At 41.7% G+C, this 23382-nt stretch overlaps 1 protein-coding gene across 24 annotated transcripts in view; it reads right to left on the bottom strand.

Annotated features, from left to right (window-relative positions):
* ptprk (protein tyrosine phosphatase receptor type K) overlaps positions 1-23382 on the bottom strand; it is a 115248-nt gene that overhangs the window by 54801 nt on the left and 37065 nt on the right. For all 24 annotated transcript variants that reach the window (XM_085771268.1, XM_085771264.1, XM_085771266.1 and 21 more), the window contains 5 exons: positions 13907-14029; positions 6688-6848; positions 5585-5636; positions 5430-5488; positions 592-673 (listed from right to left, as the gene is read on the bottom strand). In XM_085771268.1, the coding sequence (XP_085627394.1) occupies positions 592-673; positions 5430-5488; positions 5585-5636; positions 6688-6848; positions 13907-14029 (477 nt within the window). The remainder of the gene's footprint in view (positions 1-591; positions 674-5429; positions 5489-5584; positions 5637-6687; positions 6849-13906; positions 14030-23382) is intronic.

Raw genomic sequence — 23382 nt, forward strand, 5'->3', positions numbered from 1 at the left:
GTAACAGTTTGTCGTCACGACGACCCCTTCTTTTTTGGGGGTGGAGGGTGGGGAGGGGTCTCGAGCAGCGAGGAAACACTCAAGCAAAAGGAGAGAAGAAGGCTGGAGACGTAGAGAGAATTTAAAATGGATCGCAGCCCTCATCTCTTTCCTGTCACTATGAGACAAGACAGCTACTGTTCACTGTGTGTGTGTGTGTGTGTGTGTGTGTGTGCAACTGTGTGTGTGTATGTGTGGGTTAAAGAGAGAGAAAGAAAGTGCTGAGTGGTCAAAATCTTCTCTCTCCATGATTGCCCTAATACTGTCTCATTTCCCGCTTCACTCTCTCCTCTTCCCCTCTTTCTCCCTGTTTCTCCTCTTCACAGTCTCTCCCCCTCTTTCTTTCTCTCCCTCCCTTTTTATTCCTCTAATTTTTCTCTAGGACTCGTCTTTCTCCCCCTCGCTGCATCCCTCCTCTCCTGTGTCACCTTCCCACTTATCTACCCATTCAACTGCAACAGAAACCATCCCAGGTACAGTCTAATTAGTGGCCAAAGCTATCAGCGTCTACTCAGCGAACTAGGACTAATTGCTGGCATGCTAATGACTCACCGCATGGGTAGCTGAGCACCTGAATGTCGTCTATGGCGATGAAGCCAGCTTTGCTGTCCGATACCTCTGCTTCAAATATGACCTGGGAAAAAATAGAGAGAGAGAGCAGTTTGAATTTGGTTTGTTTACACATTAATATACACAGAAAGTGATTTTTAGACTCAGTAAATTGAACAGTCTGGGTAGTGAGCACTTTAAAAAACACAAAATACAACAGCAGCAAAAAAAAAACATTGGAAATGCCAGAGGAAACCGAAATTACATAACCTGCAAATCCTCAAACTCTCCGTGGCACTGTTACCACGTCATACACTGCACCGCTGAACTCAGTTTCAGAAGTATTTTAGAAGTAAGCAAAACAGTTGCCAATTAAATTCGCTGTCAAAGTGATAGATCCGATCTGAGCTGTCAGACGACTGACAGCAGCCGGTGATGTGCATAACACCAGTTAAATACAAAGCTGCCGTCCTCACCGCTGCTGGATTTATACATTCTGGCCAACAAGTCAGGAAGGATAAAAAGAAATGCTTCCTGTTGGATCATAGTAATCTCCTTTGGCACACATACAATGTCCACCAATGAAATGATAATAAGTAATGAAACCCAATGCAGTAAGGTAGAAAATGAAGGGTTAGAGCTTATCTATTTGTTTTTCATTCTCTTTCTCCATCCCTGCACTTCCTTATTTTGCTACATGTGCTTCTTTTCTTGATGGAACCACATTGTGCCTCAATGAGAACGGCACTTTCCTCCATATTATGGTTGCAGGAAATTTCATTTACATTGCAAAAACAACTTGTGAACAGTGTTAGGCTCTTGTTTGTTTAAACAGCAGTGTTGGCAATGAAGCTTGGTGTGGTGAGTCGACTGAATCTGTATCTGGAAGGATTACCATTGAATTCTGTGCACGTTCATGTTCCCCAGAGGATGCATCAGGATTTTGATGATCACGTGGATTTTTCTCTAACATGGCATGTTTGACTTCTACCAATCACTTCAAAGACTAATTTCCATTAGCACCAGTGGACCATTGGGGGTAACGTTTGCATGCTGAGGTGCAAAGCTAGGATGGTAAACATGGTAGACAACATGAACATGGTATGTATGTGACACATTTACATGTATGTATATGTGTATATCCAGATTGAGTATGTTAACCTTTTAAAAATTTTGGCAACCCTTTAATTTACAGGCCGTTAATTATGCGATAATGTCAAGAAATAGCCAAGAAATAACAATTAATTGCGTTAATGCCAAGAAATAACCTAGAAATAACGGTCAAATTCATGTAATTGCAATTGACAGTTATTTCTTGGCTATATTTCTTGACATTACTATGAAATTGACCATTATTTCTAGGCTGTTTATAGACATTATGACGCAATTAATTGTTATTTCTTGGCTATTTCTTGCCATTATCATGCAATTAACAGCCTGTAAATTAAAGGGTTACCAACATTTTTTATATTGTAACTGTGACCCCAGGATACTAATAACATCACCGCCTAAACATCGGCATGCTAACATTGTAATTGTGAACATGTTAGCATGCTAACATCAGAGCTGCTGGCTAGCTAGCACGGCTGTGGTTTGATAAACAAATGAAACTCAGCAGAGTCGATTTGTCTGTATTTCAAAAGACAAAAACAAAAGAGGGAATAATGAGTTGCTTCTTGATCTAATCAACAGACAGCATGATGTGGGAAGGGATGCTCAGCTCGTGGCCCTTAGCTGTGATTTAATACTTCATTGTGGTTGTTTTTTTGTTGCTCACCTTCTTTCTCTGTATTTTGGGCTGAGAGTTAATTCTGCATTCAACAGGTGCCTCCATTTACCACCACCTCAGTTCATCGACTCATTTTCTGAATAGAGATGGTTCTCTCCACTACCCTCATCTATCTCATCCATCTCATCTTCCCTCTCTCCTCCTCGTCCACATGTTGGCCCTCCTACTCCCTCCACTTGTCATCATCCCTCTTTCTAAACATTTCTTTCCCCTAATTTCTCTCTTCCTGCATCTCTCACTCTCTCTCGCTTGCCGCCTCTGTTTTCCAACAGTGTTTACTCAGAGAGGAGCACAGTAATGAACAGGAGACGGGGGAGGAGAGGAGAGGAGGGTGCTATCAAAAAGAGAGACAGAGGGAGAAAGAGAGAGCGAGCGGGTGAGCAGTTGTTGTCATTCATCACCTGTAAAAGGAAATCTGCCGTGAACTGTTTACCCATAGCTTATCATCCCCTGCTTGTCACACTCTGCCCCTCTCTGTCTCCCTCCCCTACCAATCTATCTCGTCTCTCTTTCCTATCATCTTTCACTCATGGCTCACTGTGGAGCACAGCAGAGAGACATCAGTTGACTTTTAATACCTTCATTTCTGTCTGTCTGAAGACCGGCCTGCCCGCACGTCTCTCCGCCTCTCCAAGTCTGATGATCGCCACTTGTTATTACACCCACGTTTGTTTCGCTTGGCCGTAACATGACCTAATAATCTCCTCTCCTTTATCTGCACAATTTGGCTACATGAGCAAATGCATGAATTTACTTTTAAAAATCTACTTCTTGCATTTAATTCAGTAAAAATAACCAGAGGAGTTTTAAAGTCAAGTCTAAAGTCAGATGAAACAAGTCCAAGCCAAGTCTCAAGTTGTGTCAAATCAAGTCTCAAGTGCTTGAGGGCATTTCCACAGTAGTTTCTCAGCAGTCAAATCAAAAACAAGACTCATTTTGACTTTTTAACCCAGGCGGACAGCTCTGTCAATGCTAATGCATTTCTGAAAGCACATTTTCAATGATTCCCCCAAAAATATGCGATCATAGAAGCTGGACCGGCACCACGTGGATCTGAAGGTGGTCAACTCAGAGAAGATACTGTGTCGCTCATGCAGGTGTCGAACACTCGCTGACTCACCGGCCTCGTCAGCATGGGGCAGGATTACTGATAGCTTGTGTTTACAAGTTCGCACATGGGCAGAGCGGCTCCGAAACGCTGAAGGCTGACGAATAAGGCTGACATATCATCACTCCGGAGTAGGGGCTTGGGTTGTAGCAAACATCCTCTTATCAGCCAATCACATATATCACTTTGATGTATGCACGTATGGGCACTGAATCAAAAATGCTCAAGCCTGCCAGGGGGGAAGGGGACGTTTTTCATTTTATGTTATAGTCTGAATCCTAAGATGTGTCAGCTGGGCCCAGGCACCTGTCATCTCCAAACACGTACGTTCATGACCCAAAACTTAAAGTACCAATAAAAAAAACTAACAGCTGGGGCGGGTTAATAGATCAAAAACAATTTTTTCCAGGTGAAACTCATGCCATCCCACAGTAATATATTTAGATTTATATTGTATGGCGCATTAAACCAGCAAATCTTATTGCTCATTTTAATCAACAATCATCACAGAGTTGCCAGTAGATTGCTATTTGATCAACTAATCATTTAAAGGGATAGTTCAACATTTTGGCAAATTGGCCCATTGCCATAATCCCTATAGTTTTAGGAGTAGGTTTGTTACCTTTAATTGTCGGTGCAAGCTGTTTTTAGAATGGCGGAGCAGAGCCGCGAGCCGCTCAGAGCTATGCTACGGAGGCTAATGGGATTTCTTGATTTCCCTCATCAAACTCATCAAATACACAATCCAACAACTCCAAAACGCTCTGGTGGACAACCAAAAAAATGCCATTAGCATCCGTAGTATAGCTCTGAGCAGCTTGTGGCTCTGCTCCGCCGTTCTAAAAATAGCTTGCACCAACAATTAAAGGTAACAAACCTACTCCTTAAACTATAGGGATTAAGGCAGTGGTGCTTTAAATCAGTAAAAAATCAAAATCTGAGGTGGGTTAACTGGACTGATACCTCATGTTATGTCATGAACTCTCTCATCATGTGATGTTTTCATTCAGAACAAAGCGGAGATCAAGGCAAAACCCTAATTATAAGGTCTGCCTTAATACTGCTGCATGGGTGTGTGTGTATGTACCTTTATGTGATCATCTATTCTTGTGCGAGGGTGTGTGTGTGTGTGTGGACATGTGTCTTGCCTTCCCTCGGTGGAACCAGTCTCATTACAACTCAAGCTAAAGTGCTAACACAGAAACATGTTCCAACATGAAAAAGAATTGCTTCATAACCTCAAATCCAATAACCTGTTTCATAGCCTGAAAAACCTACATAAGCCTCAGCAAACCAGGATGATTATGTTCAATTAAAACATGTTGACACACGAGTTTCACGCCGGTGATCTCCTCCCGTAGTCACTGAGGGGGACTGGGCTCCAGATGGGCCATTTGGAGGATGCTTTCACACTTCGCCTTACAGTAATATTATATGATCCCTGGGCTGTGTTTTAACATGATCAGTGAGTGCGTATGCCTGTGAGGACATCCAGAGACAAGCTCACATTTGTCAACACCAGCCAACACACACACATATACATACATTGCATTGACTGACATAAATCAAGAAAGAAGATGAGACATACTATCAGCCCCCTCTGTGAACCATCATGTTAAACTGAAACAGGTGTTTAGTAAAAACACATAAAAGGCATAAAAATATCGACAACCATATGTGTGTCTGCTGACTGGTGAGCAAACACACAAACATGTAAACACCCCCCCCACCTACTCTTCCCCCAGTGTCTTTCTAGCCTATTCGTCACCTCCTGAGCCTCAGTCAACACAAATAAATCAGCCGCCTGCCTCACAGCATGCGCACGTGTTTGTATTCGTGTGCGCATTGTGTTGGTTGTGGTCACATGAACACAACAATTATGCAAATGATTAAAACTAATCATGTACGAACACACGGCTGTTAGGTTGTAAGGTCAGGAGTTACCTGGTATTCATTAGGCCAAAAGGTGGATACGGCCAATTCAGCCTTCAGCCAGTCTTTACCTGAACCGCAAACAACAAGATTCAAGTCAACACAATGGAATAAAATCACAACAGTGTCAGAATAAGTTACGAGTGAGTGCAGGTCTGCGGCTTTACCAGTGTAGGTGGTCACGTTCCATATGGGGTTGGCCAGAGGACCCTTGTTAACCTTGAAAAAGAACACAAACACAACATCTTTGCACAATGGTAACACACAGTTGGCTGTATTTAGTGGTCTATTGACAGAGGTTACCTTGAATATATTCAATTACATTATAATAATAATAATAATGTACATAATTGGATGTTGTGAGCCGGTGTTTCTGCCTCTGTGGGAGGTCAGGGTCCACTACAGTGTAGATCTCTCAGCTACACAATGTGTTTTTCCCCCCAAGGACCCTTCAGCAGCGAAGACGCTTTCAGAAATGTTTGTGTGACCCTAAGTGATCACGTTTATGAGCAGTCAGAAGCGGTAAATGGTAAAACCAGTAAAAAAAAGTGCAATCTTCTCTTAACCTTTAAAAGCAAAGTGTTTTCTAACAACTCCCACAAATTGCAAGAAAACGTGAAGCGGAGGGAAAGAGGATGAGAAGACATGAGTTTCTTCTGAGAGGGAAATACATCAGTTTGTCAGATATGTCCACAGCACGTTTTCCAATATGAACAATATATTCTTAATCAATCTTAAGGATATAAGCATTAAAACGTGGTGTGTGTTTGCTGTTTTCAATATTGCAGTGCAAAACGGACTTTCAATGCTAAATTAGACGTAAATACAAAAAGTCTTTGTTAAGTCGAAGCAGTCAGGAACATCTGTCGCATTAACTTGTGGTTGTTGTTCCATGAAATCCAGACCACATTTCCCATAAACCCTCATTTGTTTTGTCCTAATTAGAGAGTCTCTCCACTGTGACCCAGACAAACAGAAAACTTTAATTCACCACTTCAGTTCCTTAGAGTAAAACAATCTTTTGCTTTGTAAAAAGACAAAAGACTGAACCATGACATCAAACCCTGCCTTATATAATGTTAATTGTGTTGGACAGGGGCTGGTAAATGGGTTTACATTTGGTCTTGTTTCATGCTAATGTGTTCATGTTTCACATTTAACAAGGTACGGCCATTTTTTTTTCTCTGCTGGAAGCTATAAAAAACTGAAGCAGTGAGATCAGGCTGAGATGAATAAATCACTCTGTTTCTATTGTGTTGATGCTTCGTACCTTCACCAGGACGTTCAGGGTGCCGGGGCTGGAGCCATCGGGGCTGGTGAGGAGATAGTTGAAGTCGATACAGTGGGTATCATTCTCCTTCATGACTGGCAGCTGAAATCTGGCCTTTTCACCCACGTCGTACTGAGAGACGTCCACATACATGTAGGAACCTTGACACGGAGACAAAGACAAAAGAGAAGGTCACCAAAGATTAAAGAAAAGAATAAAATATAAACATCAACACCATCACATATAATTTGAGGGTCGACTGGGTTCAGGTTGTTTTTGGGGGAATCTGACCTGAATCACGACCCGTTTATTCCCTCATTCTTTTGTTGTTTTTTTTGTTGGCAACCTTTTGTTGCTTGTGCGCCACATACCAGCCGAAGTTTGCGGCTTGAACAGACTAGCAATGGTGCCCTCTGAGGAGGTTGTTAGTGTAAAGACGCAGTCAGTATTGTGACTGGACTTGTCAAAGACTAGGCTGTGTGCCCACGGCTTGCGACAGATAGCTGCAACAGTTCTCTTCTGTGAAGGAAGGCCAAGTGAAGTGTGGGAATAAAAGTATAAAAAAGGCAGTACTGTATGTTGTACAGTTCTGAAACTATTCTTAATGATTTCTTCCTTCTAACAGTTCAATATGCTGCAGCTCATATTTATTATTAACTCCTCCTCTTAAATGGTTAAGACTACTTGTCAGGTTTGTGAATTCACTCGTTTATTGAGACTTTAAACCCTCGTCTGTTTTGTCTTTTGTGGTGGGAAACAACATATCCTGTTGACTGCATGTTCCGTTTCTGCAGATGGTTTTGGTGTCTTTTTGCACAACCTTGTGGTGCCTGTCACTTCACTCTATTTCACTGTAGATCCTGTGGTGCATGTGACAAATAAACATCCTCGAATCTAAGTCGACACTTTTCTCTCACTGTATCTCTCTGACAGTTGGCTCCATCAAGTATTACATGCAAGTCCATGCGTGTTGTTTCCAGTATGTGCCAGGGCCAATTACAGTCACCGAACTGGGAAACCAGGACATTCTCCAGAGAAAACATTGTGGCTTTGGCTCCAACCACCTTTAGGAATAGGAATCGAACCTATAACCAACCATGATTTAGTGCAGGACCCAAAATAAACAGGAATCCCTGCTCTCAGCTGCCCCTTCCCACCTGCTTTGGTGTTTCCTCTCCAACAAACTCTCTTCTAAGCAGTGAATTTCTTGTCATGGAAACAAAGCCTTTATTCATTCCTTTTATGTTTGCATGTTTTTTTGTTTTTTTTTTACTCCGGTCTGTTTCTCTCTCATTCCTTTTGGGCTTACCATACAAGCATCAGTCCCCCCACAGACACATAAAACAAACCCATGTTCCTATGACTTTGTCATTTGTTTCTCCTTTGTGATTGTTAGGCTGTTTCTTAGCTTGCCAACCACAAATAAACATGGGGAATGGGAGAAGAGAAGAGAAGAGAAGAGAAGAGAAGAGAAGAGAAGAGAAGAGAAGAGAAGAGAAGAGAAGAGAAGAACTTCTTCTTTTTATAGTCTTCATAAAAGCCACCCAATTTTGTTTCTTCTCCTCTCCTTTTTTCCTTCTACCTCTTCTTTCTTCCCTCTCCCCTGGAAATTGTGCAGTTTCCAGGTGATAATGGTTCGAGCCAACGTGTGAATGTGAAAGCGGAGATACCCATCAACAAAATCAAAATTAGTGAAGCCCGATTGAATCCATGTAAAGCCGTCAACTCAGCTCGCTGCCAAAATGGCACGGGGCATATGGATACTAGTCAGTCCCTGCAGTTTGCACATGGTCCCTTTCACCGCATTCAAATTCACATTCGTATTTTCCACACCATGCAATATATCATTACCTGCAGGTTTCCAGCAGTGTGACATGATTAGTTGCATTTTTCACAGCTATCCTCGGGGCCAATGTTGTTATGCTTTACTTATTTTCTTTGCATTATGTTATTCCTGTCTCTGCTGAATTCAAATATAATATCCATTTCGTTTTTTTTTCACTCATACAGTTGGGAGGGTGAAATTCTTCATCCTCCACATCGCAGCAAGTATACTGTACCTTATATACCTACAGTGAGTTGAGTGCAGGAAATGGAGCTCAACATAATACATAATCTGGCTGTGCCGACAGGACAGTCAGTCGGCCCATCCAGATGTTCCCGTAATCAGCTCAGACCTCAACCAGATGTTGTTCCAATGAAATATGATGAAATGTGATATTTTCCTGCCTGATGTTTAATCTCACATTAGCTCATCATAAACTGAGAGGAGGAGGTAGCCGTGATTATGTGCGACTGAGTTTGTAGAAGTGAGTGGAACAAGGGTTGAACCAATAGATTGATTATAGTCAATTTTAGTCTAATGATTAAGTACATAAGTGGATTCACAAGCTTAGAGCTTCTCAGATGTGTAAATTGAGCATCTTTGGGTTTCAGATTGTTTTTCTGACAAAACATGCAAACATATAGATTACATGAAACTCTGAGGAGCCTTTGTCAGTATTTTTCAATTGTCTATGGGCTTCACAATTAGCTGAATCACTGAAATTATAACTGATGGATTAATCATTCATGTTGCTGTTAGTTGCAGCTTTAGATAGAATAAAAAATACAACAGAAGATAATAAAACATTATCAAATACAAAAGGACTTAATCAAACAAAACAGAGCAGAAGGGAATAAGATGGGATCATATATAATTAAACTGAATGAAAGTGAATCAAATGAGAAAAAAAAATCTATACAACTGAATATAATACAACACAATACCCGTGCTCCAGAAGCACAAACACAGCACTTCATCCTGGCTGGTTAATTCTATTTACAAATTATACCATACACAATATACACTATACAATGGGCCGTAGGACAATGGTGATTATCAGTTATTGTTTAGCTAATCTACTGTGAGAAAAGACTTTTCTCTGCAGAATAGAGCCAAACATAACAGGCTTTCAACTGGTGCATACAGACATACAGCCACACACACACATACAGTATACACACACACCAGCCTTTCACTATACCAGACACTGTATCCTAGTTATTGGTTTGGCACCTCTCCTCTCCACCCGTCCCCCCACCTTTACACAGACACGCACACACATAGACAAACAAACACAAACACACAGCCATTGCCTGCCATTGAAGTATTATAATAATCCTACTTCCTGGTTCTGAAAGACATCAGAAATGACTTAGGTCCAAACAGGAGCAAAGCCAAACAAGACGAGGCCAAAAACGATCCTCCCTCTCTGTCTCTCTCTCTCAGACACTGTAATTTAAATCCATCCAAAATGAACACAAGATGGATGTCACTCCTGTTTCTTCATTTTTTTGGCACCGATGCGACGATGGTGACACTAGAAAAGTGTCTTTAAGATGGCTGCCAAGATGGTGTGCCAGCTAAAAATACTCCTCTAACACTCAGAGCCCCAGATATGTCACAACAACATATAACAACATGGAAAAATATCACCTTTAGCACTTCGGCTAATCGCAAAAACTGCATGCTGCGAAATTATACCAACAAATCAATTAGGTATAGGTAAAAAAACATAATAAGTGAATAATATTTATCTCCTAGGCTACAATCTCAGTGTAGAAGACAGCTAATCTGAGACATAAATAGCGATTGGAAAATAGGAGTAATGAAAGACTGACAGTGATAGAGGATGCGTGGCGTGGCGTGCTAAAGAAAACAGACTTTGCGATGCCAAGAACATCTGACACCTGAAGTCTGCCAGTTTCTAAAATGGCTGTTGTCTTTTGAAGCGACCAAAAGTCTAAAATGGCCGCTAATAGAATGACGACACAATATAACCACGAGGCTAAAAATACCCCCTGTGACAGCCTTAAGACCCAGATATGTCACGTAACAACAACAGCGGCAGCAGTGTGGTAGACGGGGGGGACAGTCGTCTTCAGCTAAACAATAACAGCCTGCTAATGGGAGGTTACAGCTTCAGCACCGTGCCAAAGAAATTAGCAGTAGAATACCTAACAGGAGTAAACATCAATGTGCAAACTGCAGAAACATGGCTCCCCGCTGGTGTTTTTTTTGCTTGAAAAAATATTCAAATGTTTAATTGAAATGTTTTTTTTTCTTTCTTTTATCTACTCATTGCTGTTACTGTTCCAGCTGTGGTGCTCTACAAACTATTTGACTTTTTCTATTACACTGCTCATCAGCTAAATCTATAAGTAATAAAACACAGGGTGGAGACATTTAAAATATAATGTAATCCAATATCAGTGTTGTGAAGCTTAATGTTCACGTCTGGCAGAGATTTTTTAATGATCATTTTTAGGTCACTGTGTTTGTGTTGCTGTTGCTGATCCATCATTATTCGATCATTATTAAAACATCCAGGGGACTGGGGGGACCGGCTCTGCTGCACTTCTAATGCTTTATTAGACGGTACACAGTGGAAAACAAGAGGAAAAAGGGGAGAGGCATGGAGAGAATGGCATGCCAAATAGGTTTAGAGTGGTAACTGGCTGACAACATTATGAGTCAAGAGTATCTGCTGCTTTAGCCCACAGAGCCACAGAGCCCCAGCCCATGAATGTTCAACTGGCACCGCGTACAATGCCAGCGTAGCATCATCCAGACCCGGTGAGCGGCGCCAGCATCAACCCTCAGAGAGATTACATAGACCAGTTTTTATCTCTATTACAAAAAAAAAACAACTGCCAAACCGGTCCCTGCAGTGCACACTCGATGTTGCCTTAAGCACAAATGGTGATGAGCAACTGGGTCGAATCAATGTGGGTTATAAGGAACAAAAGAACAACTGTTAGCTGACCCGTCCGATGACTCTAAAGTGATTGGCTCCTTCACTTGTGCCGATATCTTCGACGATGTATATGTGACCTATTGAACTAGTGATTAGCTAAATCAACTCAGCCCCCTTAAGGTCTTTCAGGGGCCAGACACTCCTGACAACTCCCCCCCCCCCCACACACACACAAAGGGAGTAGGTATTCCTTTGTTTACAGGGGTCAAAAGCCAAAAAGGTTTAGTGCCATTGCTCTAAATCCTGCCATGCCCCGAGGGAGAAAAAAGAAGGAGGGAGGGGGGGTAGCCAGACCAAAGTACCTCCAAATTACTGGTGGCTAGGATTTCCTGAGAAAACAACCACTCTAATAATAGATATTACCCATGTGTCCTTGGGCAAAGCATTTCAGCTACCAACTTGCCCCCCCTCCCCACCCCTTCACCCGATTCCTCCAACTCCATCCAAATACAAAAACCTTGCCAAGTGATGTATCTGTAATCCCCCTCCGGCTACCTCGTCTTCCACCCCCTGCTCCACTGTCCTGCACCCTGCTGGCATTATTAACACATCAAATGTCAGGTCCTTTAGGCGAGGGCTCTGAACCAACCCCCTCTCTGCCCCCCTTTGCCCCCCCTCACCCTTCAGCAACCAACTTCCCCAAACCATTAACCTGCTCGTGGCCCTGCTCGTTCCACCAGCCTCTACAGGTGTTAATGCTATGCTAATGCCAGCCATTATACCTCTGTGCTCTTGGGCAAGGTATTTAACCTCTTCAAACTGCCAACTCTGCCCTCGCTGCATAGTGACACCTCTTGGTATTAATAACACTAAATGCTACAGTTTGGCTTCGTACCACTGGGCAAAGGCACCCGACTCTGGTGTCATTGCTTAAATATATGCAAGACCACATGCGTGAGACAGCAACACACACAGTTTTGGGAGGAAGTGTGTGTGTGTGTGTGTGTGTGTGTGTTTGATTGTGTGAAAATCGCAAAGAGCTGGTGTTGAACCGAACCTTTCTCTAAATGTCAGTGACGCCGGGTTGTCATGATGATAAGCATGAGAGATAAATAACAGCATTACATTGTCATGGTAACAAAGTCATAATCTTTCACAACAGAAAGATAGGGGAGGACAGGGAAAGAGAGGAGAGGAGAGGAGAGGAGAAGAGAGGGAAGGAAAGGAGAGGAGAGGAGAGGAAAGGAAAGGAAAGGAAAGGAAAGGAAAGGAAAGGAAAGGAAAGGAAAGGAAAGGAAAGGAAAGGAAAGGAAAGGAAAGGAAAGGAAAGGAAAGGAAAGGAAAGGAAAGGAAAGGAATGGAAAGGAAAAGAATGGAAAGGAAAGGAGCAGTGAGGCGATAAGAGGAAAGTAAAGAAGATAAGGGAAACAAAGATGACGAGGGAAGGGGAGACAGGAGGAGAGGAAAGGAGGGAGAAGAAAGTAGAAGAGAGGAGGAGATGAAAGGACGAGAGAGGAGTTGACAGAAAAGGACAAAAAAGGGAAACTGGACATAAAAGAAATGAACAAACTCCAAAGTGTTTGTGTCTCTTTATATTTTCCACATGGCCTCCTCTTAGTTAACGCCACCGCTCAGACATGAGACATTTCTACTTTGTGGATTTAATTTGGTAAAGTCAGTTCCTATCTCAACATTGCATAGCTGGTTATTGTTATAACATTTTGCTTTTAACATTGTAAAGTAGGCAACCTTCCCTGTTCCCTGCCATTGATTAATGACCTCATATTCTGTTAATTAGACCCTCAGCCCTGAGGCAGAAAGATTTAATTTCCCCTTCATCATCATCATGGAGGGAAAAAAACAACTGATTAAAGAGGAGAGGAGAGGAGAGGAGAGGAGAGGAGAGGAGAGGAGAGGAGAGGAGAGGAGAGGAGAGGAGAGGAGAGGAGAGGAGAGCTTGGAAAAAGAGGTGCGAAGTGAAAGATGTGGATGGAGATGTATTTGCTGGTGCCAATACATCAGTGGAACAACACTCAAAAGTCTTTTCAAAGCACAGCTGATGTTAAAGTACTGGAAAATCTCCAACAACATGTACGGTTTATTATTTTTAAAAAAGTACTTGTTCTGCAGAAAACTTGGCCCTTGTAACTGATATGTTGTATTATTATATATTACACATAGACTGTTAATACAGAGCCATCAATTTGTATGAACCATTTTGTTCACTTAAGTTGTAACCACTCCATCTGACATAAATTTATTTCATCATCATTTTATTTTAGTGCATTTCTGTGATCTTTCATTTCTGGATGGTTTAATCTAAAATATTATATTTTATAACCTAATAATGTGTTGTGATCTTATTTTGAAAGGTAACTACTAACTATAGCTGTAAAATAAATGCAAGTAGGAGGTTATTTATCTTACTCATGTGAGTAAATTCCTAAAGAAGAGAAGGTTTGGTGGAAATCAGCCGTTACCTTGTGGCAGGTCTGGGGAGACGTAGGGCACGTCCTGGGTGTTGATGTGTGTCCAGTCAAAGTCATCGTAGGGATCCTGCTGGTAATCACACTGAGAGAAGCCCTCGTCGAACGTACAGCTTCCTGCAAAGAGAAAACACACTCAGATTTAGTTTACCTCCTCGGATCAATGAATACAGACTAGATTAAAGACTTTTTTTAAACATTTTTTTTATTCATGCGACACATATTCCTCCCTGGTCTCATCATGTAAAACTTCAGCTTCTTCCCTGTTGTTTGTCAGTGCGTGTGTTTGTCTCAGCTCATTAACAAAGCACCAGGAGTCTGAGCTCCGACAGTCATCACTCAAGGCCAGTCAGGATCACCTCTGACTCAACCATCGGGGCCTTCAGCTGATCATCTGAGCCCCAGCGCCGCGGCCTCGGGACAGCCATGTGTGAGCTGGCCCGCCCGTGGCTCCGCCTAAAACAGGAAGTCGCGCTAATACAGAGAGACGCCGCTTGTCCCTGACGGCCAGCTGCACCAATCAACTTGCAATGATATGCGGCTTGTGCTGGCAATATCGCTATTAGGAATACAGCATTTTAGCCATCTGATTCACTGAGCCAGCAGCGAGGCAACGCTCGTGTTAATAAAATGGCTGCGAGAGATGTGGCTAAGAAAAGCCACAGTGCCATCTGATTCAAGTCACTGGTGGTTAGTGGTCAGTCGCCCACATGTGTCCTCTATGCCCTTCTTGACAGTGGATAAAGTAGGAGTGCATGATATGGAGAAAATATTCTATATTTAATAAACTGTTATGAAAACATATATTAATGGATATAACTACTTGGTTACATTGACTAACTCAAATATTGTGCTATAGTTAATATTTGATGTTTGGATTACTATTGATAGTTAAGTAAACACATAATTCAAGTCATACATATAGTTAATATTTGATGTTTGGATTACTATTGATACTTAAATAATTTGAAATGTTAACATGATGAACAAAAAAATAAAATCCCTTTCCGCCAGTTAAGCAATAACATACAGAAGATGTAACACAAGCCTGGACGACTGAACAGTTATTTCAATATTGCAACTAACAATGATCTTCAATTCAATTCCTTTCTGGATTAGCTTGATATTTGGTTTATAAATTGCTCATCACAATTTTCTAAATCCCAAAACACCTGCTCCACCAGGCTTGTTTGATTCAATCAGCAATCAAAATCCAAAGCTATTCAATTTATCATCATCTATTACGATTCAAGCTTTAATTAAAAAGGATGGAAATGAATGGTTCCATCACAATATCGCGATCAAATTGGGCTAAAACTCAATTCATTCTTAACACAGGGGGAAAAAAGCCCACATGTGAACCTGCATAATTGAAAGTCCATTCTTTAATGGCTGACCTTCTTTGGCTGCAATTGCAAGGATAAACACATTTAAACTAGCTGAAAAACTTGTTGGAAATCAAATGTTGGCTAAACAAGCCAACACAAAATAATATTGTGGAACTTTCCTGCAGCTGTTGTAGTTTTTTTTGGAGAGCTGCTAAGAAAAAACACAGAAAAACCACTAAAATAGAAGGCATACAAGAGCAAGCCACCATGAAACACTATCAGCAACCAGCACTGCAGCAACATAAATCTCCCCGCATTCAGTTGGCTGTACAGCTTTGCTACGTTTGTCCTAGAGCGAGCTGCGGCGGCGGCTGTGATGGAGAACAGAGCGACAGGCCCTCAGATACCCCACTGATCTGAGCTCCCGCTACAGAGGGATACCAAGAGGTGACAGCCGCCGCCAGAGGAGAAACAAGTTAACATCAAACTAAGTGACTGTCTTCTGCTGCCGGCTGTATGGCTGGCTGTGACTCACAGCCTCAGAGATGCATTGGATCACATTCCTCTTGGCGTCATTCTTGAAACCAGCCTCTCCTCGTGCAATTCACTTCACTCCCATTCAATTCAATTAAGTCTCTGTCACAGCAAGTTTACCTCCAGTTATAATGCGAAAAACGCCGGGACATGTAGAGGGCATCGCGCACCACCAATTCCTCCACTTGGAAATGTTATATTATGGATTAAACTTGGATGTACGCAATCTAATTTACTGATGTCTAACAAATGCACCAGTGTGTGTCTATCTGTGTGTGTAAAAACTCCATGACTTCCTGTCTCCTACAGTGTGTGTGTCAGTTTACATCTTGCCGTCAGGTCACACTCTGCATGGGTTCAAAGAGCAAAGTGTGTAACTCCAGTGTGTATGTTTGCATGTGCTGCATCTACAAACCAGTATACTACATCTACACTGTAAATATATCACTAATACTACACTGTAGGTGTGTCTGCTGCTTGTAGAAAATGGAGACAATGTCAGAGGTAGGGGAATGTAAATTCTTTCGCACCGACCTCGTTTGCTCTGGACTTTCAGACTTTTCTGTTTGATCATATCCAAATTTACAGATGTGAAAGCTTCCCTGAAATTTGGTCCAACCAAAGACCAGAGGTAGTCTGGTAGTCTCGGTCAGGACTTTTGCACCTTTAACAGGAAGTTACGGTGGTTAGCCGACGATAAAGCCTCCGCATGACGAGGATGTTTATCAGAATCTGGACTAGGCTTGCAAATTCGGCATGGCATTGATGCTTATGGTAGCAATGGCATAAAACATAATTACCACTGCCACAATGCAAACTTGTTTCATTTTCCTAGATCGCTACTTTGCTATAATAATTTTCCTAGATAGCCACTTAACTATAAAAATTTGAGTAGATATTTGGTGACATGACTATGCCATACACACTGCTGTTTCTAAACCACTCAATGTCAAGTGTAGGGAGGTCCACATGTCATAAAAAGTTCTTTGGTGCTCTCACATTGATGCACCAAAACCAACCAGATCAAAGGCAGACGATGCGGCAAAAACAAAACAACCTTGGTTCAAACTTTCAGGTGTGAAAACGCCCTAAATCACTACAGCTTCCATGTCTGAACAGTGGTAGCTTTCACGACCTCGTCTATACAACCACTCCAACATACGGGCAGCATACCTCCAGTGGGTTGAGCACATTCACAGCAGCACCAGAGGACTCTTTGTAGGAGTTGCTGTGTGCTGTCGTTGAGGAATATTTAATGATGTTAGCTTGACTGTTTAATTAATATGGTTGATATACTGTGATGAGACAAAACTAATGTTTGCCAAACACCAGTGGCCAATATAAAGTTTACTAATCTGTATGATGACAGGGTTGATATCTTTGTGGAAAGTTTTGACGAAGGCCAGAGTGAAGTCTATCTCTGTGGGTTTAACTTTCAGTGGTAATCTATTGGGGAGCTGCTGTCTGACATTGCAGAGCCACTTAACCGTACTTTACCTGCAGAAGCATTCAGTTTGGCCTTGTTTAACCTTGCTGAAGCTCCAGTGTCAAAGCTTTTTTTTATGCCATTTCATTTATGCCTCTGAAAGCAGTATACAGTGTGCAGCAAAATTGGATTTTAAACCCACCGTGTTTAAAATATGTGCTGTGGGCTTTTAACTGTGTACACAGACACACAGCGAGTTCCACTCAGCTCTGATATACTAGTGCCGCAGTAGAGGAGGAATTTTGCCTTGGTTTAGCGGTGGTGAAGAAAGAGAAAAAAAAAACATGTCCTTGTTTTAAATTCTGCTTTTTGACTGGTTTAAAAGAACATTTCTCACTCGTGTAGCATTCCTCTCTTTTCATCTGCACACCTCTGATAGACATTTGCTTTCAGCGGCGAATGCACCAAACAAAAAGGCTGTGTGTTCCCGTGTTTGTGCGCGTGCTGAGTAGTGGTTTGTACGGAAACTGAATATGTGTGAAGCTGTCTGCACGTACGCACAAACACATGCACGCAGCTCACTCAAGTTCTCAGTTAACAGTTTTCCCTTTCCCCAATGTCCTGCCAACTTAAACCAACACACGCACACACATCACACACACACATCAACAGACACATGGATCTTACAGTAAATCCTTGTTGCCAATAATGAGAAGAGCAGACCTTGAACACTTACTTTTTTACCTCTGTTGCAAAAAAGACTATGTCAGGAGCCCTTGTCTTGTCCAAATGGTGCATTGAGTTCAAATCCATCTGTCTATAAATATATTTCACTCTGTTTTTAAGTAGCTACGGTGACTAAAAATACAACGATCACTGAACTCTTCTGTGATTTGGGGCTGGTAACTTGTTAATTGCCTATATATGCAAGATTAGCCTTCATTTGGAGTTGTATTTCTGTCCATTTTCAGCTTGAGGTTTCTCCAACTTTTTCTTGGGAGTTTTTCCTCAGTGAATGTGAGGGTCTAAGGTGGAAGATGTTGTCATGATGCTGTGTGAAGCCCTTTGAGAAAACCTGTTTGTAAAAACAGGCTATACAAATAATATCGCCTTGCCTCGCCTTGCCTTCCCTCTTAGCTCCAATTGTGGTGACCATCAAATCCTGAGGAAAATATTTTGGCTTTTCAGCTACTAAATGCTTCACTGTGTTCACCAGGTAGTCACAAAACTTTGTTTGTCTGCTGCTTGGTGCTGAGGAGGCAACGTACCGTGAGTTTTTAGAGTCTTTTTGCAGAACAATAAGCTTGAAGATGCTCCTGAGAGGAAGGGATCATCTGTCGTCCATGAGTGACCTCCTTTTGATAACATACACCTATTTAAATCCAATTAATGCTATTACGAATATATTGATGAGAATAGCATCTAACGTTCCAGGTTTACTGTATTATGTATCTGTACAGTGTCTTTCTTCACGTCTTAACTGTATAATATGATTGGGATTTGTTAAATCTACAACAGTTTTCAAAGTATGTGCAGGCTTGTGTGTCCAGATGGGTCATTATTGCCTCCCTCCCCTCCATTCACAAGGACACAGAGAGACAGAGAGAGGCCGACGACTGCATGCTAATCACTTCCTAATCAGCTTCTGTGATTGGCTGCCTCGCTAATGAAATAATGGTGACTCATTTGCATAATAAAATAATTAGAAGGACTTGATAAAGGCTCAAGGGCAGAGAGAGGAAAACCACACACACAAACGCGACTACACTCACTCGCACACTCACACATGCACTCAGAGTGACACGGGACCAGCCGCAGCCCTTTTCTGGAAAAAGATTGTTGAACGGCATCAGACAAAACATCTGCCACCGTCACTCAGAACCCGACCTCCACCTCCAGGAGGTGAAGTCCAACAAAAAGTGGCTTTTGAACCGAAAACTGCTCAGTTACACGGGTGAAGACGGGCCTCAGAGGTTCCTCGGCAAGAAATAAAAGAATAAATAAATAATAAAAAACCAGAGGAGCACGTCCACTCTTCGGTTATTAGCTTTGATCTAGATTAGTAGTTGACAGCGCAGCAAGAATGTGTAACAATAGCTGGTTTGATTAGCTTTCCCTTTCTCCAGTGAGATCTAACCGATCTGCAGAATAGGCAGTATTAAATCAGATCTAACAGCTAAGGTCTGCTCACACAGAGACACAATGAAATCAAATGACGGCCTCTTTTTTTTTCAGCAAATCTATATTGATGGAAAAAAATAAAATACATGAAAACTAGGAAATGGTTGATTATGAAATCTAAGTCAGAGCTTGTGCCCTTGTGTAAAACATCTTTCGTCTGTGAGTATTTTCTTTTAGAACAACAACAGCAACAGTGCACGATGTGAGGCCTTGATGTTGTTAGCTCACTTCTAAATGAATAGCTATACGTTGCCTCATCTGTCACAACCGGCTCTGCTTCACAAGCTAATGCGTTGTTTGTACAGCTCTGACGCCGCCTCGTGTGTTGCACCCACTGAATATCACTTTTCATTACAACATTGCTTAACAATTTTTTGTTTAATTCAAGCCTGCTATTTAATCACATCGACGTTTGAAGTTATTATTACCAGGAGGGATTTAACGGTGGCTTCCTCCAAGGACCTCGCCGTCCTGGATGCTCATAACTTGTATTTTATTAAAGAGATGATGAGATTAATGTAAGGAAAATGGCTCAAGGTGACAGTCCCGTGAACTGTGAAATTATAATACAGCGGTATAGTTTGAGAGCAAATACGTTAAAAGCTGAGCCCTGCGTGTGAGATATGGCGCCGCAAAAATGTGAGATATGAACGATAATGCAGGTTCAGCGGAGTCTTTAGATAACATCAGCTGAACTTTCATGACACCCTTGTCTGCTCGAGGAAAACTTTCTTCTCCTCCGCAACTTTCGTCTCTGTCCACGTGCCAATCAGATGACTGATCCTCATCACAGCTTTGCCCTGATCGCAATCCAAGTAATCTGAAAGACTGATTAGAACAAATAGTACTTCCAACGACCCCTTGTTTTTTCCCTCTAATGTGCATACAGCACAACATAAACTCCTGTTTGTACTCTTGTCTTTCTCACCACCATGTCTGTCTAGTATTTCTCAGCAGAGCTCTGTTTCAGTCTGCAGGCAGAGATGCTATCACCAGAGAGCAGATAAGACAGGATGAGTGAGAGAGGCTGGAATAGATGGAAAGAGTACAAAGCAATAGAGAGAGAAGGGGGAAGAAAACACTTTCAGAAAAAGAAATGGGGAAATTAATTTTTGGGGGGGATCATAATACGGTTGTTGATTATATGATAAAGTGAATGCATAGCGTTTTGTCTTCTCTTTCTTCTGTTGCCTTTTGTCTAAGACTCTGTTCCTGTCGCTTCATCATTTGCTGTATTAATGGCAAGAAGAGAAGAGAAGAGAAGAGAAGAGAAGAGAAGAGAAGAGAAGAGAAGAGAAGAGAAGAGAAGAGAAGAGAAGAGAAGAGAAGAGAAGAGCTCCATTTTGCAAACGGAAATCATTTTCAAGGACAATAATTACATTTACATCATTAAAATCCAATTCCAACCACCAGTAATCCTGTTTCCCTTTAAATCATTCCAATTTTGGCCAAGTCCAGTTAATAATTACGATTGCTGACCCGGATTTGCAATCACATGAGGCTTTGTGGGACATTTTATACCCGTGAAACACTGCTAAGTTTTTGGCTCAAACAATTGAAGAAGACTTAAAAGAGGAGGAGAAGGAAGGGAAGATGGAGAACTAATACAAGGATCTATTTGCACTCATACTACACTGTCCTCTGACTTTGACTCTTCCACTCTGTGCTGTCCTGTATTATACTTTGTCCTCCTGTTGCTGTGTTTGTTGTTTTTAATCTATGCGCATGTGTATCACTGAGGAGGCTTGACGCTGTCCGCCTCAAGGACACTAATAAAGTTGTACCTTATCATTTACTTTCTCTGTGTCGCCTCCACTTTTCTGTTTTTTTTTGTTCTCTCTCTCTCTCTGCCTCTGGTTCTCTCTCTCCCTCACTGAGAATAGGTGAAATTAGCCTGAAATGATACAAGGTGACATCAGAGAGGCTTGACACACACACACACACACTCACATACACACACACACACAAACTCTCTCGTCACGCTTCAGTGGCCCTTGCAGCGCAGCGCGACGCCATCAAAGCCAAGACCCATATACACACACACACCTCGCCTGTTAAACATACACACTGGCATGCGCAATCACACAACCAAATACACACGACTTCCACAGCAACACACAAACACACACACACACACACACACACACACACACACACAGACGCACACATGCACACTCGGAGCGGTAGTTTAATTGGAAGTGCTGAAGGCTGAAGAATTTCTCCTTCATCTCACGATGCTGTAATTGAATCTGAGACGTGTGTGTGTGTGTGTGTGTGTGTGTGTGTGTGTGTGTGTGTGTGTGCGTGCGTGTGTTCAGCTGATTCAGGAGTTTCCATTGACAGTATCAGTAAAACAGAAATGTGTGTTTTTCCTTCTGTAAGGAGCCTTTCTGTCCTTCCATCCCTGACTATCTCCTCCCCTCACCCTGCTCCACTCTCGGGGTTAATGCAGCTTTTTTTCAATTCAAATTCAAACTCAAGCAGATTTTCAAGCACCACATTATTTTCCACAAACTGATGATTTTTTTTTGTTGTTAACAGGCTCTTCAGTGAAAGGCTGCCATGACCTCCATCTGCGCACACTGGTATTTCATTGACCAACAACGTCTGTAAGGAGTCTGTTCTCGGACTAAGTGCGGTTGACTCAGAGCTGTGATTCTTTAAAAAAAAACAAAAAAAAAAACGCTGTGTTGCCATTAAATAAATCACTCGCTGTGCTTTCGGTGCTCTTTCTGTGTGAAAAACTGTGTATTGCCTCTGACCTTACATGGAAATCTGCTGTTGAACGAGGCTTTAAAAAGGAACTTAAATGTACGACTCTTGTTTGGACAAACTGCAGAATAAAAAGCACCAGTACACAATGAGGCGTGCACGACTTCACCAACGACCGGCCGTCACAGTTTGAACAGGAAAAGAGGGAACTGAGCTGTGAGGAACCGTCTTTTGATGCTACACTGGACTCTTTTCACATGGCAACCTTATCATTAAAAGCTTCAATCTGAAAATGGAAAATAAGTCTCTCAATTTTTCCAGGGATGTTGCATCACCTGTGGTCTGGAAAAGCTCAAGATATCGCCCGGAGCAGGACTGGTGCACACTTCATGTGGATAAAAAGACACGTCAGCTGTACAAAAAAAAAAAAAAGAAAGAAAAGTGTGTGCTGGTACAAGGCGGAACCCAATCATTGTGGTCATGGCTGATTAATCTATCAACCTTATCAAGAAAAAGGGTGGAAGAGATGCTAATAACAAGTACAGCTCCAGAGTGAATGTGTTGCCAAAACTAACACTAATTCCAATGATGTGAAATTGATGTAGGCAGCAAATAGTCATAGTCATTTTTAAAAGCTGGAACAAATGAACGTTTTTCATTGATTAACAATTTAGAAAGCGTTCTGGATTGATTTTCTGATTACTGCCAGCCAGGTCAGTTAGTCATCATTAAAGCATTGGCTAGGTATGTACTGTACTGTATTAGAACTAGACCGATACTGATAAATGAATATGCATGAATGTAATTATGTTAATATAAAAATGCTGCCAAAGGATGCAGATTGCAAACAGCATCAATATTAGTATCAGTTAGTGTGTTGTTTATTTTCAATATTTGATTAAACACTGGAAGATCAGGAAACAGAGGAGTTATGAATGGCTATCTGAATTTCTCTGTTTTTATATATCTGCTTGAAATTTAAAGGGACAATGAGGAGTTTGTATTTGGTTATAAAAAAGTCTCATATTAATGTGGATGAATCTACGTTACCCACTTATTAATGGGTCCATTTTCGATAAATATATCGTTTTGTCTTTATTGTTATTTTGTTATTATTATTTAGTGGTTGACTCGCCCAGCATTTCCTACGTTCGGTTTCGTGGACGCTGCCCAGCGGGTCATGGGAATAACGGATCACTAGTTGGCATCGTTTATGGTCGGAACTACGACGGTATCTGATCGCCTTTGAACCTCATTCTTGGCAAATGTTTTCGCTTTCGTCTGTCTAG

The sequence above is a fragment of the Trachurus japonicus genome, chromosome 24 (assembly GCF_045865225.1).
Source record: "Trachurus japonicus isolate A0001 chromosome 24, Traja_1.0".
In the NCBI taxonomy this organism is placed as follows: Eukaryota; Metazoa; Chordata; class Actinopteri; order Carangiformes; family Carangidae; genus Trachurus; species Trachurus japonicus.